At 37.4% G+C, this 15,837-nt stretch overlaps 2 protein-coding genes across 2 annotated transcripts; one reads left to right on the top strand and one right to left on the bottom strand.

Annotated features, from left to right (window-relative positions):
• Nucleotides 1-2,036: 2,036 nt before the first annotated feature.
• On the bottom strand, nucleotides 2,037-4,747 carry LOC121049628. The gene is made up of 2 exons (XM_040507465.1): nucleotides 4,457-4,747; nucleotides 2,037-3,339 (listed from the first exon to the last, which is right to left on the bottom strand). Exon 2 carries the CDS (start codon nucleotides 3,311-3,313, stop codon nucleotides 2,192-2,194), a length of 1,122 nt encoding a protein of 373 aa, XP_040363399.1. The 5' UTR covers nucleotides 3,314-3,339; nucleotides 4,457-4,747; the 3' UTR covers nucleotides 2,037-2,191.
• Nucleotides 4,748-10,125: 5,378 nt separating this feature from the next.
• LOC112203728 lies at nucleotides 10,126-14,730 on the top strand. Its single transcript, XM_024344652.2, has 4 exons — nucleotides 10,126-10,612; nucleotides 12,548-13,006; nucleotides 13,787-14,096; nucleotides 14,413-14,730. Exons 1-4 carry the CDS (start codon nucleotides 10,208-10,210, stop codon nucleotides 14,550-14,552), a joined length of 1,314 nt encoding a protein of 437 aa, XP_024200420.1. The 5' UTR covers nucleotides 10,126-10,207; the 3' UTR covers nucleotides 14,553-14,730.
• Nucleotides 14,731-15,837: the final 1,107 nt, after the last annotated feature.

Genomic DNA, 15,837 nt, shown 5'->3' on the forward strand with positions numbered 1-15,837 from the left:
ACCTTTTTCTTTCTCTCTCCTTTTTCTATTTTTCTTTTGAACTTCTTCTTCTTCATTTTTTTTTTTTGAGAACTTTCTTTTCTATACAAATCACTCACCCCCACACTTATTCTTTTGTAACCTCACACTTTTGACTTTTCTTTTCTTTTGAAGCACTCGAATATAAAGTCATTCTCTCGAATTGCTTCACCAACTACCATGGAAGGGTAGGATAAAAGTGTATAGGCTAGGTAGGGATTTGTGGTGCAAATGAATAAAAGGCTAAATATATAAATAGGCTCAAAGTGGCAATCTAGTGGTAAATATTTTTGGGAACATGCTTCTTTGGCCACGGTGGTATTAACCTAATTGCCTCAATCCTTTCTATCCCATCGTAAGCTAACAAATAGCCTCGAGAGGTCTCAGACAAGTTCTAGATACGCAATGTCATGAAATTGTACACACATGAAAGAATAAGTGAATGAACAATGTATACACTACATATTAGACACAAAAGCTCACAAATAAGGGCATGCAAGTCAATCAAATCATCTATATGCTTCTCTAATTATGATGAACCAACCTAACCATAGGCTATGTGCACACATATAGTCAAGCATAGATCACATATACACTCAATCACAAAATAAATTCAAAGTCCTAGATCATGCTCAATCTATCCACAATCATAAAAGTGAAGTTCATGGCTTGTCATTGGGGTTGGAAAAAGGCATTAACCACTAAAATATAATTACAAAAAGCAAATCTAAATTTTTTTGTTTTTATTTTTTTTATTTTAGGCGCCCTCACCCTCACCCTCACACTTAAAACCAACATTGTCCTCAATGTTGTAAAATGAGCTCGAAAGCTAAATCCGTGTCGGAGTTAGGCATGAGAGTGAAGTCCGGGCAAAAGCACAAAAATTAACTACGAAAATAAAAATCTAAATGCAGAGTAAAGTTACGGAAAACCCCCTTTGTAGATCTCCATTGCTCACGACCTTCGAAGAAGACAAATATGAGACACCAACCTCAAGACACAAGGCCTTGACTTCCTTAACGTATGCTCCAAGCTAGCTCTAGGTGCTCATGAAAAGATCGACTCCATTTAGAACATAAATGTCCTTGGGCAATGCGTCACACAACAACCACTTCAAAGAATAAGGAAAAGAGTCCTCCATTAAGCACATGGCCTTGAACACATCCAACACACCTCACAACAACCTCCAAAGATGAAATGAAAGTGCAAAGAAGTCCAATCAACCCGAGTGAACAAAACTAGTGAGTGCAGAAAACTTCTGGCAATGACCTTTATGTCTTCAAATGCTCATATCTCAAACTCATAAAGAGATAATAAGTGAGACTACTTGGAATGGAAATTAGACTCAGAGAGATTTCTATCCATATAAAGGAAGCCATCTATCTCCAATTGTGATGAAAACTATAGCTGGTCAAAGTTGCCAGCTTGTAATGAAGTCGGCTGCTAACCCTCAGTCACCAAAACTATAATATCTGAAGCTCCAGAGGTGAAAAGAGGATGAGACCAAAGGGATATGAAGCTATACTCATAAGTCTACCTGATGGTAAAATTTCACTGAAATATAAGTTCTGAATCAAAAATCGTTGGCCTCCAAACTCACTGTTGTGTTCTGCAGTTTCTGCTGTGCCCTATTTCTGACCATTGTCACTTGGAACATAAAATATGAAGGTAGGAAGGTTCAAATCAAAAACTTCTGTACCACCATACAGAAAACATGTGAATTATAACTCTGAAAAATTTTAGCTCTAAATAGCTTGATATGTAGAGAGTGTAGCTTCTCAAAGTCACTCTACAGTAGCTGTCTCTGTTCTGACCTCCTTGTATTGACCATTAAATAACTAGAGCTCCAGTAACTGAAAATGGCTGAAATTTTGACACAAGACAGTAGACACATAGTGGAATGTCTATAGAAAAATTCATATCAAAATAACATGTAAATCTGAAACTTTAGTCACCCAAAATGAACTGAAATTTCTGGACAGAAACTGCTCTCTATCACATTCATTCTTTCTTCACACTTCCAACTCCAAACACCTCCCATCCTCCTAAAAATATGGCTAAATAGCCTTATTGATGCAAAATAAACCAGAAAATTTCAAAATCACCTAGGATTGCCTCCCTAGAAGTGCTTGTTTTTAAAGACCCCAAGCCAGTCTATAGAACATGATCTTTGTCAAGGTGGATATTTCTCAAGTGCGACCACCCTATTGTTTGGCACTAAGGGACTCATCGATTTGTCATAGAGACAAGACCAAGAGCAACATAAGAATACTCCATTTGGTGGCCAAAAGTGTAGCTTCTTAATCTTCCCCTTCTTCTCGATTTTTCTTCTATGAATTAATCTCCTTGCCTTCTCCTTCTCAAGTGGTGTAGAAATGATGTTCATAGGAACAATAGGTGGTAGAAGCTCTTGAGAGTGATGGGAAAGGATGAGTGCAAGTGCTCCATTTCCTTTCCAATCCATCACCTCATTGTAGAAACATTGACCACTTAATGATGGATTGGGAGGTAAAAGTACCTTGATCCCAATCCTCGCATTAAGAACATAAGTGCTCAATGTTCTACTCTCCACCTTGGGTAGCTCATGATAGATCTCCTTGGATGTAGGAGGCAAGAAAGTCCTTGGCTCTTCAATTTCTTCATCATCACAAAGTATTGAAGGACTTTCTTCCTCCATGGGAATATCAACCTCAACAAATAAGGGATTATGGTGTATGACTTCAAGCTCCGCATCCTCCTCAATGAACAAGGGGTTATGGTGTATAACTTCAAATTCCGCATCCTCCTCACTAGACAAGACATCTTCCTCTTCGGAATCATCTTCAAGCATCTCCCCTCCATTTGGAAGCTTAGATTTCCAATATTGCATCAATTCCTCCGAAGTGTAGTCACTCACCCCACTTGCATTGAAACTTTCATAACCAAGCTCACTTTCTTGTTCATGAACATCACCATCTAGATCTTGAATAGGCGACTCTTGCTCATGATGCTCATAATATACTTCTTCTCTTGAATTAGGCTCCATTTGGTCAAAGAAAGATTCATGCCCATAAATGGTGAAGGGTGGCTCTTGTGCAAGACTAGCCTTAAGTTGCTCATTGGAATGTATAAGCATCTCTTGAGAAGCTTGCAATCGAGCTTGGGAGACTTGCAAGAGAGCTTGAGAAGCTTGTAATTGAGCTAGTAGTTCTTCAACGAATTCCTCCCTAGTCTCATAAGCTTGATAACCTCCACCATATAAACTTTCTTGCTCATATCCCCATGGGTCTTCCCATCCATAGTTCCACCGATCCATAGCTCAATGTAATAGAAAATAAGTACCTATGGATTCCCAAGAATGAGATAAGTAACCAAAACTTAAAAAGAAAATAGAAAACTAACCACACAAAACATAATAAACTATTTAGATTAACAAATATTCCCCCTTTTTTTTTCAAAGAAACAAAAATATGCTAAAGTGACCTAAAGAATCGATTCACCAAGGGATTAAGGCTAGTAAACCCTAATCCCCGACAACGGCGTCATTGACTTGATACACATACTCTCGCAAGCGTACGAATCTTTGTCAAGATAGGGAAGTATTGTGCCCAAAATTATCGTACCACAGGGATTAGTGGCTAACCCACAATCCTTGGATAGTCAGAACTAGAGTCACTAAGCAAATAGAGGAAAAAGAAAAAGAAAAAAAATAAAAATTTTATTCTAAGGCACCAAGCCTTAGCAATGCTCGGCTTTGATTTTTACCAAAGCCTAATCAAAACTAAGAGCCTAGTGGTGGATATGCACAAATGAGTCGAAAATTGGAGGAAGTTTTGAATTGTGGATTAACTAAATTAAACGCAACCGAAAAGTAAACTAAACAACTAATTAACGAACTAGAAAATTAAATTTGGGTTTTCAAATTAATGGGAACATGAGAGTGTCGGATGATTCACACAAACTATCTTGCAAACATCGATGCCAATTTCACAAATGCATGCATTTTCTATATGTGTCGAGTCCCATATCTAGTACTGGTTAAGGCTACTAAACCAATTATCCTTTCAGTGTATTGACTATGGCGGTTAAGGCCACAATCAACTCTCTAATTTGGGCATTACGCCGGTTAAGGCCGCAATATCCAAAATTAGAGGCCTAGAGAGCAAGATAATAGAGACCCAAGCAAGCTTAGCTACAATTAAACTAGCTAATGGTCACTATACTTAAATCCTAGATGCCACAAGACTAATAAGTTGTCAATTTATCAATCTATTCATCACGATTGCCCACAACATAATTTCAAAGGTTGACAAAGCCTAGAAACATGCTTCTAAGGACCAATAAATTCGGATTTAAAGCATACACAATGAAAATTGCATTTATTAAAAGTAAAGCATCAATATTTATACAAGATGAGTTGGGGCTTCACAACCCTAACTCCCAAAATTGAATTACTCACTATCCATAGTCAAATACATCATCAATAGCAAATAAAATTATAGAATAGATAATAAGGAAGAGAGGGGAGAGTTAGCTTGGTCACTTCTAGCTATGAGCTAGTATGAACCAAGTAATTTCTTCACCCAACTACCCAAAATAGAGGTGTGGTGCTCTTGATGATGATTCTTTGAAGCTTGAGTGAGAAATCCTCCAAATACCCACAAGAAAAATAAAGAAAATAAGAGAATTGGAAGGGAAGGAGGGAGAGGGCAGTAGCCCTCCCCAAAGTTTGTTGTGCGGCGCTATTGGTTACGGGTCTGTCCTAGAGAAAGAAGAATAGGTTGTATATATAGGTGCAAAAGTGTGAAGGGATAAGAAGGGTAGGGGGCACGTGGTCGGTCACAGAGAGAGAGAGAGAAGAACTGGACTCTCATAGTGAGAAAGAGGAAAGGAGAGATAAAAGTAACCTGCCACATGGCAACATGCTAGTGGCCAAAGGGAGAAAATAAATAGATAAACTAAATGGAAAAGAAAGAAGAGCACGTGGAAGTGAACATGATCAATTAATTAAGCATACTAATCAAACTATGCTTAATTAATCAAAACAATGATTAATTAACTCAAGTTTCTTTTTTTCTTCATTCTTCCCTTCCTTCTTCCGATTATAAAGCACATCCGAATGTATCAACTTAGAATAATTGGATTCGGTTTTCTTGCTCATGTTGGCCATGCTTGATTGAAATTTACTATTTCTTCCTTTTATCGGAAACTCTCATTTGCTCTATTTTCGCGCCAATTTCTTTTGATTTCCTTGACTCCGCTTATTTCCTACAAAATTAATAAAAGTGGATTAATTACATATTAATTGCCTTAAGGATTAGCTTAATTCTAGTATTTTAGATATAATTACACGTATAAAAATACGTGTAATCACCTGGTTCAGTTTGGGTTGGTTCTACTGCTTCAACTTCAGTTGGTTCGGATTCTTGTTGTTCAGCAGCAATCACACAAGGTAGCCACCTTCCTTCCCACCTCTTTTGCACGGTATGTTTCACTCTAGGTCTTGGAATGTGCTTATTCTTTTGCCCCTGTCCAATATTGTCATTTCCAGCTTGGGCCACACTTTCAAAAGCAAACAAGTCAGGCACCAAGTCACTAAGACCAGTAAAGGTGCCTTGACTTTGCTGCCTTCCACCTCACTAGCTTCCAAGTCTGATTCTGAGTCCAAATTAATGACTTCATCTGCCCTTGCCTTTTGCCTAACCCCTTCTTGCCTTACATTAACATCTCCACCACCAACCATATTAACTCCACTTGAACCACAACCTGACACACCAGGCCTATTTAGCTTACTCCCAGCAATGTTTGCTTCCAGTTCCACCTTCCTTTTCTCTGCTGCTGTTAATCTATTCAAAGGATTCTCCCAATTTGGGTCCACTGGACTCAAATCATCCTCCTCTGCCTCCTCCTTCCTCCTCCTCCCTCCACCAGTAATGAAGACACTAATCTGCCTTGTCTTCAGTGGAATAAGCTTCACCATCTCAAGTGCATCTGCATCGTTTCTAAGTGGCATCCATCCCTCATTGCAGTAAGTCCTAGGCATCTTGTAGTAATATGAAATTGGCTTCTCCCTGTACCCAAGATCCCAAGCAATGTTACCAAACTTTGTTCATGCAATCTTATCAGGATCTAGACCATCTAGCCAAATTTTCCCACCATCCTTGTTGAACCTAGCCACTTTGTACTTCTTCGTACCATCAGGCATCTTGCCAAAGTAACCACCATGGTGTATAAATCCTCTAGAACTGAAATGAAATTGAAAAAGCACAAGATTAATGCTCAATCTCTCATCAAAATTGCTTCCCAGAAATTCCAGAAAAAGCAAAACAACTTCAAAATTGGGTCCCAGCACAAGATTATGTTTCCCATAAATTCTAGAAAAAGAAAAACAACTTCAAAAGGCTAAAACAAAACATATATAATCCAAGTTCATCAAATCTAAACAGGTACCCAATCGAAATAATAAAAATTGTTTCTGCATATTCAAACAAGAAGAATCCAATGCAAAACCACTAAATGACAAGGAAAATACTACTTATCAATACCAGGACCCATCCCAATCTAGATTTAAATATTCTGCCCCAAATCCCCAAACCCTAAAAACCAATTTGATTTTAATCTAAACCCTAAATGGTAATCTGAGCTAACATAACGGGATTCTCTGAAAACCATGACCAGTTCCATGTTATTACTGACTTTATCAAAAGAGAGAGGAATAGACACTTACTATCTTCTCTTTTAGGTCCAGATTCTCTAAAGAATCTCCACATCTTCCCCATCGATCACGTTTTGTCTGGAATAAAATTGAATGGAGCCCTTTTCCAATCTGGTTGATTTGCTTTTGTCGACCCTTTTGTTTTGGGAGCAATAGTTTGAGACTGATTTAGGTCTAAGATTTTCTCAAAGTGTGGTTAGTTTAGAGGGAATTGAGTTTTTGATCGACTTTAGGGGAATCAGGAGAAAAAGACTGTTTTGCCCTCACTTTTTTGATCACGTGCCTCCGGATTACGGAGCCGTAACGGAATTCTGACGTAGGTATTCCTTTGACAAGAAAATTAGAGTCCAAGTATCACTTTGATCACTTTGAAAGTTCAGGTATCATTTCAAAAGTCCTCGAAGAGTTCAGACACTGTTGAAGTAAAAAACTCAAATTATATTTAGGGTTCATGACCTACTTTTATGAATTGTTGTAGTCAAATTTTGGGGCTTTTGTTGGACTTTAAGTATTTGAAGTATTATTATTATTTTTGGCTGTGAGGTGGTTTGGAATATGGGAGTAAGGTGGCTCTAGGAGTTTATGGCTAGATTATTAGAAGTGTTTTTGGTTTCTCACAGGTTTTTGGGTTGCCTACTTTTAGGGGAGGTTATGTCGAATTTTTGGTACAATCTTCTTTAAAAGTGAGTCCCACAGAGCCACCTCGGATTTCAGGGTGAAATTTAGGGTCGGCCCTGTCGTAATTGCATGTCAAAAATGGTTGACTACTCCCACAATGCTCCCAAATTTTCTCTTTGGACATTCATCCTAAGAGGAAATTTTCAAAGGCCAACTCTAACTTGAGCTGAGCTCAGAGTTTCCCTCTTCTGTAACGTCGTACTGTCTCTTTCTCCCTCTAACCTAGATGGAGTTTTTTCCTTGAACCTTGACAGGGTCGTCACCTGGAGGTGAGTTTGTCATCTCGACGGGTTTGAGCATTTGTTACTCTCCTTGAGCACAAGTGCTAGTCCCCTTGAGCGTGAATGCTGACCTCCCTGAGCGTGAATGCTTTCCCCCTTGAGCGCGTGAACGTTGGCCTCCTAGGTCCTGGATGCTTGCCCCCTTGGACGTGGACAACGACCTCCTAGGACGTCAGCGTCGATCTCCTTGGACATAGTCAATGAGGACGTCGGAGTCTATACCCTCGGATGCAGCCAACGAGGACGTCGGTGTCGATCCCCTTAGGCGTGGATGATTGCCCTTCTCGCTAGCGATGACCGTGACACTGGTCTCCATGACCGCAACACTTTTCTCGATGATCGTGATACTTTTCTCAATGACCGTGACACTTTCCTCGATGACTGTGATGCTAGTCTCCGTAACACCAGTCCCTATGATAGTGACGCTGGTCCCTCATACTGCAACTCTTATCCTGGTGACTGTGACACTAGTCTGGATGACAACGACGTTAGTCCTGACAATGATGGATCTCACCTCGGTGCCGGTAAAGCCCTTCTCGATGATTGCTATGTCAGCTCCAATGTCGGTGACGCCTTTCTCATTGACCACGATGACAGGCCTTACGTCATTGACGTCTTTTTGATGACTGCAACGCCGACCTCTATAACCATTATCACTGTTTCAATGGCTGCGTCGATGAAGCCGGCCTCGATGACTGTCATCGATGTTTCCATGGCTGCAATGTATATTTCACTTCCCTACATGCCCCAGGCTTCGATGATGCCCTCCTTGATGACCGCGCGCCACGCCGGACTAGATAACCGTCATCATTGTTTCCATGGCTACGTTGATGAAGCCGGCCTCGATGACCATCATCGGTGAATAGAGACTTACCAACATCTCTTGCGATTTCGGCCACGAGCTCTCAAGGGCCAATGTGCTTGCATGCATCAATCATTTTCTCCATCTTTTCGCTCCAGGATTCATTGTGTGCTCTCTTGGATTAGCCTAGTTCGACCCCGCCGTTTTGCCTCCCATTTGATGTGCCTCCATCCCCTCGACAAGCAGTCCTTCATAGACTCCCCCGGTGTCTCCGCTGGCGCCCGCGTTTGCTATTACGTTGTTGTTTTGGCAGAGGTCATCATCAGCGTCGGCATCTGATGAGTTGCTGTCAAGTTGTATAATTTTTTCTAGTTTTCACCGTTGGCGGGCCTCACGGTCTTGTTTTTCCTTCTAGAGTTGCTAGAGTTCCTGCCTTAGCCTTTGCATTTCGTCAACTGGAGGCAAGTTTAGGTCGCCGATTGGATTTGGGATGGATCCATTCGGTGGTTGGTGGGGTGGGGGGGATTTCGTCACTTTCAGTCCTCAGTGACAAAAATGGGATCCCGTCAGGGGCAGCTCCCGCCTCAATGTTTTCCATAGACGACGCCACTTGTTATTGACGAAAAATTCTGTAGAGGATATTGACTCAACAATGAATGCAGATTGGAATGGGAGCTGACTAGGAACGATCTAGAAGCTTCCTATTTGAGTGTTGACTCAGAGTTTGATAGTCAGCTTGATGAGGAGGGGGGTACCTACAGAAAACCCTCCTATGTCCAAATCAATACGTTTCTTAGTTGTGTGGAATAGAAAGAGTGGGAATGGGATGGTTTACCTAGACGTCAAGCCTCATTTATATAGATGATGACTTACTTGGAGGACAAGTTGCCATTATCTCTGCCTTTATGGCTGCATTTACTTACACACTTGTGATGATATTTATTGCTGCAATAACGACGGTTAATCATGATGCATTTACGACGGTCATTCATTGCGCATTCATACTCGTAATTACTGCGCGTAGTTATTATATATTGTAGTTAAGGCCGTAATAATCACCATTTTTATGACCGATATATATTTATAGCCGCATAATTCATAACTAGTTATTTATCATAATTGCATGTCGAAAATGATTAACTATTCCCACACTATTGCATGTAAGATATGATTATTCTAATGAACATAATATATAAAAACGTACTGTTCGGCTATTCCACAGTTGGTAGTGTAATAAGCTAAGAGCAGAAATACTTCCTCAATTTTAACTAAAGGCCTTATCAAAATTTTTTTTTTAACTAAAGGCAATTCTTGGTTACATCTATTCCGGAAACCTGCTCGCGCGTTCATCTTCTTTGTGATTACGAACATGTAATTTTATAATTCGAGCTGGTCATTTCACAAATTACCCTCAGAGAAATGTTGTGGTGGAGTCGAGAGTTTCCTAGCTTATTTCTAGTGATTGTTTGTTGCTAGGGATAAAATGTAATATTTCAAAAGAAAACATGAAGAGATCGAAGTTGTAGGGACAGTCATATAAGCAAATGTGGAAGATAAATTTATCACGTATACATCAAATTGCGGCAACAATAAACTTACAAACACATCTATTAATTGTTACCACTTATCTCTACAAATTCTTTCTATTTTTATCTTAAACTCCCGAACAACATGTTCTTTCTAAACTTGCACACATACTCAACCCAAACAGAAATTTGATCACTGAAACCGAAAATGGGAGACAATGGGGATGCCCTGTTAAACCGAAAGAGCAACAAGTTCCAGCGCTGCGTTTCACATACACATGATGAATTACAGATCTTTAGATCCTACCTGCGATGGATGTTCGTGGATCAATCCAATGTTTGGAGAGCATGTCTCTCTTGGTGCATGTTCATTCTCTTTGGAATCGTTGTCCCCGCCATTTCCCATTTCGTGTTTGCCTGCGCCACCTGCGACGGAAACCACAAGAGGCCCTATGACAGTGTCGTGGAATTGTCATTGAGCAGCGTCGCGACGGTGTCATTTGTGTGCCTCTCATGGTTTGTAAGGAAGTTTGGGCTCCGAAGGTTCTTGTTTTTTGATAAGCTTTATTATGAGAGCGAAACCGTCAGGAGGGAATATACAGCACAATTAAATGTGAGTTTAATCTTCCTCTGAATCTCTAGAGAAGTAATTTCATTTCATTGAGTTTAGTTTAGTTTCATTACTTCAACATCGTTTATTGATTGAATTAAAATGTGCACATATTTGCTTCTCTGTCCTAATGGTTTCAATATGCGTAGTTCAAAATATTTATCAGCCAATGGAAATTATTCTATGCACCGACGGTGTAAGTGACCCAACACTTATAAAATAATCTCAACTCTTGATATTTATTATCAACTTTATTTTTAATAAACAAAAAGTGTATTTAATGCAATCTAACCATTCATTTATGTTGGTGCAAGTGCACGGTGGTGCTCTGAATAATCTCTCATCAGCCAAATGCACATAATCTATCAATGATTTTGAACTTTATCAGCCAAATGCACAATTGTCGAGTAATATTTAATCTAATTATAAGATTTTTTTTTTCCAACAAAATATGAGTAGCTGTCTCAAATTAGACTCAATCATTTTCTATTGGTAATAAATAAATAAAATAAATTATTACATACACCGAACTGAGACCCAGAAAGGCAGAAAGTTAATAAGGTTTAGAACTAATCAAGCAATAAAATAATAGTAACTTCCCTTTTGGAAATACATGAATCTACTAATTCATTGTGGTATTTCTTTCCACCACGATAATAAGGTCTATATTCAAAGGGTGCGGCTATTGCCACCCTACTATTTTTTTAGTTCACCCTAAAAACATTTGAATTATTGAAATATTATATTACCCAAGTACAAAATGACTAATAAGTACACTAATTTTCTAAAATCCAAATATGTAAGAAAAATAAATATATAAGTAATTAAATAAATACAAAGACTACTTAATTTCTCATCAGATAACATTAATCTTTATTTTCTCCACCCAAATTTGAATTTATTACTTTTTTTTTGTCTTTTTGTTGCCTCCTCATCTTTAATTCGTTATTCAATTCATAAAACCATTACTTTTAATTTCATCAAAATCTCTGCAATATTTTTTGTTAACACCAAAAGAAAATATTTCAAACACGAAGAAAAAAAAATCAATCTCTTTTTCATTGATCATAGTTTTAAATCTACCAATCTTTTTACATGGATTGAAATAGAGAACACTGAAATTGAAAAAAAAAAATTTTAATGGGAGTAAATCATATTATGATTTTATTAGGAAACTTTAATATATTTTAAATTTTTTATGAGTATAAATTAAATAAGAGATTTTCATTAAAAATATTTATTTTTTAATTGGATATGTCATATAAGGATATTCTTGGAAAGAGAAATGGGTTAAATAAGTAAATTTAATAATTGAAATTAAATATGTAGGGTGTAATGAGTAAGTAGGGTGAATAAAGAAAATGGTTGGGTGAGAATAGCCGTACTCATATTCAAATCCTCACTTTCAAACTAATAGAAAAAGTGCCCTAAAAAATAAAAGAAAAGTATAATTTAAACATAAAATAAAAGAAAGACGACATGATTTGTTTTCGAGTAGTAAATCACTTATTTGATCTCTTCGATTTAAATACAAAAATTAGTAACTTCAATTTTGGAAGACACGTTAATTTACTAATTACTAAATTTAGAGCAATAAGCTATTTTTGGTACAAACACTAATTCATTACATATAGAGTTGTTGCAAGCAGAAGATCAAATCCAAAAATATAGGATTGATACTCAAAAAGCAAAATGATTTTTCGATCTCAATGGTTCATCGTCAAATTTGATTTTTCTGCTCGGTGTAATGTTTTATGGTAGCTAATCAATGACTATTACTATAATTTTAATTTTCATTGTCTTAACTTTTCCATCGTCCTTTTGTCTTAAATGCGTATTTATAATTTAATCATTCGCCCCACAAAATAGAATTGAATGAACTGTTGAGATAATACCTTTGTTTTCTTCCCTACACCGACAAATTTTTGTTTATTGCAGAGGTCATTGAAAATTCTCTCCATCTTTGTCCTACCATGCTTTTTTGCCGAAAGTGTGTATAAGATATGGTGGTACACTTCGGGATTCTCGCAAGTGCCTTTCGTGGCTAATGTTTACGTAAGTTCCACTGTAGCATGCATTCTAGAACTGTGTTCATGGCTCTACCGGACGACCGTGTTTTTCCTCGTGTGTGTTCTGTTTCGGTTGATTTGCTACCTCCAAATCTTAAGGCTTCAAGACTTTGCCACAGTGTTTCAAGTCGAATCCGACGTGGCGTCAATTATGTCCGAGCACCTTAGAATCCGAAGGCACTTAACGATCATAAGCCATAGGTTCCGGGGGTTCATATTGTGGTCTCTAACATTGATCACAGGGAGCCAATTCGCATTGTTGCTCATCACGACCAAGTCCAGTGCCGCTGTCGATTATACGCATATTTTCAGAGTTGGGGAACTTGTGGTATGTTTCCATGTCACATTATTTGCTGACACGATACATTTTATTTGTCGTCAAAATAATATTTGGTAGACATGCAATTACTTACTTGATATTTAAAACATCTATGAACATGACTCAAACAAAATCTAAGCTAAAAGGATGTACAATACCGACTATTATCCCATATTTGATAGTCAACTGACATAATCAATTGAGGTCTTAGGTGGATTGGCTAGTTTACTTATTTTGAGTCATGTAAATCTAGATATGTCAGTTTTTTTCTTCTTCTTATTTTCTAGTGTAGTCGCCACATAAATTGTGCAACTCAAATCTTTGAATTAATGTGTATTATTTAGAGCAACTCCAACAGCTTCCCTATATTTTTTGTATTATAGGGAAGCAAAAGTCAAAGATTTAAGCAATTTTTCATCCCCAACTCTAACAGATTCTCTATTTTACAGCAATCTCAATAATCTTCCTTAAAATTTTAGAGATTGCTGTAATTTAGGGAATTTCGTTTTCTCTTTCCTCACTATCCCTAAAATGGAGATAGTTATAGGGAATCTGTTAGAGCAAAAGATGCACATTTTTTCCTAAAATAGAGAAAATAAACTATTGGAGCTGCTCTTACTCTAGGGTATGACATTGATTATAAGCCAATTGTTGATTAAGCAATAGCTCTTGCTTTTGGGACTTGAATCCTAGCGTATGTAACGCTATTACGGTCATATAATTATATGGATTTCTAACTTTTCCCTCAAAAACGTATATAACTGTTTTTTTTTTTTTTTTGGGGTTCAGTTATGCTCCATAACTTTGGTTACCGGCCTCCTCCTCTTACTCCGCAGCGCAACTAAAATAACACACAAGGCCCAAGCAGTGGCATGCCTAGCTACCAAGTGGCATGTTTGTGCCACACTGGAGTCGTTTGATGGAACCGAGTTGGATTCTCCAACGGCTCAAATTGCGAATGATCCAGCATTTTATTTTAACACCGACGAAGAATCAGACGGGGATTTGGTTAGTGATGAAGATAATGACTTGGAAAACACCAAGATGGTGCCATCTTGTTCATCTCATACCATTTCTTACCAAAAACGTCAAGCTCTGGGTAAGCCCACCTAAATTATACTTTGTTATTTGCATCAATTATTAGATAGCACAATGAACAACAAAATATTTAGTAGCGCTCTAGAGTGAAACTACAAAGTTAATCACTCTTGAACCCATTATATATTGTTAATTACATTTTCTATTCCGCTTCAAAGACTGTTCTAGCAAAAAATAAAGCAAAGCCTTATGAAAATGCATGATTGAAATACCTAAGTTATAACAAGGGTCCATCTTCATTTTGGATAATTTCTTTTTGATGGCATCTCTTTCGGATAATTTGTTTGCTAATAACTGTTTATATCCATGGTTTGCAGTGACCTATTTTGAGAACAATAAAGCCGGCATTACTGTTTACGGGTTCACGTTGGATAGGACTACACTGCACATGTTATTTATGATTGAATTTTCATTAATTCTCTGGCTGTTGGGGAAGACCATTAATGGAATTTCTTAGGTAATATTTTTAGAGAGACATGGAGAGTTGGGAGATTTTGTATTTAAGTCTGTTATGTAAGTTAAGATTATAGATGTATATTATACTCAATAGAAGAACACGTTTATTCATTACAGTTAAGATGAATGTTTAATTGTACTTGGTACTAACCTGCAATATACATGGTTGATCATGGTCCTTTTCCTCTGAACAATTCTTTAGGCAATCTCTCAATGGGGCAGAGTGTTAATAAAGTGCTTCTCATTGCTAGAGCAGGGACCAAGATCTCTTTATATAGGCATTACAAAACTAGGTACCTCCCATAAAGGATTCCTAGTCCTATTCCATATAGGCCTAATGAACGCATATATGTATAAATATGATTACTTATGATACAGGTAATGGCCATAAAATATACGTATCCATAATGAATCATAATATTACCAACATTGTCCAATTACTTATTCTGTAAGGGATGTAGCTAACTAGTTGCATTCCTTATTGAGTATTGATAAGTCCACATTAATCTTACAGTCTCCTACTTGGACTATCAATTCTCAAAGCAACAAGAGTGCTACTGCATCAGATATAGTAAATATGAAGTGCGCGCATGGACAAGTCAGAAATTCATAATTCATCCTAAAGCTCAGTCAATTTATGATTCATCATATCAAACTATGAGAAAACAGTTGTTTAACAAAACACCAGTACCTCACAATCATGGTACAACAACTCATAAATCACAGGAGCCATTAAATGTACATGAAAATAAATATGCTTATAATGTAAAGTTTAACTGAAGTAAGCACATATATGGTCCAACTTAAGGATTCTATAGAAGTAGCAGAATCTACATCATAAGGCTTCAAATGAAGCTGACACAAGTTTGATCAACATGTGTGTGTATCTGCAAATAATGCTAGGGCATTGAAAATAACTTTATTACTCGAGTAAATTAACAATATGCAGAATACATAACACAACAACCTAAGTCAAAGTTCTGAAATAAAACACTGAATAGGAACTTCAAAAGGTTAATGTTATGAATATATAAAACCCGAAGTATATATTATAAACTGAATATAAGGCTGTAGCAAAATAATTTAAAGCACAGCTAAGATTAAAGCCATAAGAAAAATAGGCTCCCACTAATCAAAAGAATCAAATTTATCTGCACTCTAGTCATATCAATTCAACCAAATGAACATGAAAGATGATTGTTGGCCACTGTAGTCATTGGTATCATACTTAAACAACAGACACTGCATGATGCATATACTAAATTGCACCTGCATGGAGATATTTT

This window comes from Rosa chinensis, chromosome 5 (assembly GCF_002994745.2).
Source record: "Rosa chinensis cultivar Old Blush chromosome 5, RchiOBHm-V2, whole genome shotgun sequence".
Taxonomy (NCBI): Eukaryota; Viridiplantae; Streptophyta; class Magnoliopsida; order Rosales; family Rosaceae; genus Rosa; species Rosa chinensis.

What these genes read in the sequence shown, in the direction of transcription:
- LOC112203728 (XM_024344652.2), top strand. Translation starts at nt 10,208, where the DNA reads ATGGGAGACAATGGGGATGCCCTGTTAAACCGAAAGAGCAACAAGTTC. An exon ending in AATATACAGCACAATTAAAT is followed by an intron (nt 10,613 to 12,547) that starts GTGAGTTTAATC and finishes TGTTTATTGCAG; the next exon opens with AGGTCATTGAAAATTCTCTC. An exon ending in CCAAAAACGTCAAGCTCTGG is followed by an intron (nt 14,097 to 14,412) that starts GTAAGCCCACCT and finishes CATGGTTTGCAG; the next exon opens with TGACCTATTTTGAGAACAAT.
- LOC121049628 (XM_040507465.1), bottom strand. Translation starts at nt 3,313, where the DNA reads ATGGATCGGTGGAACTATGGATGGGAAGACCCATGGGGATATGAGCAA.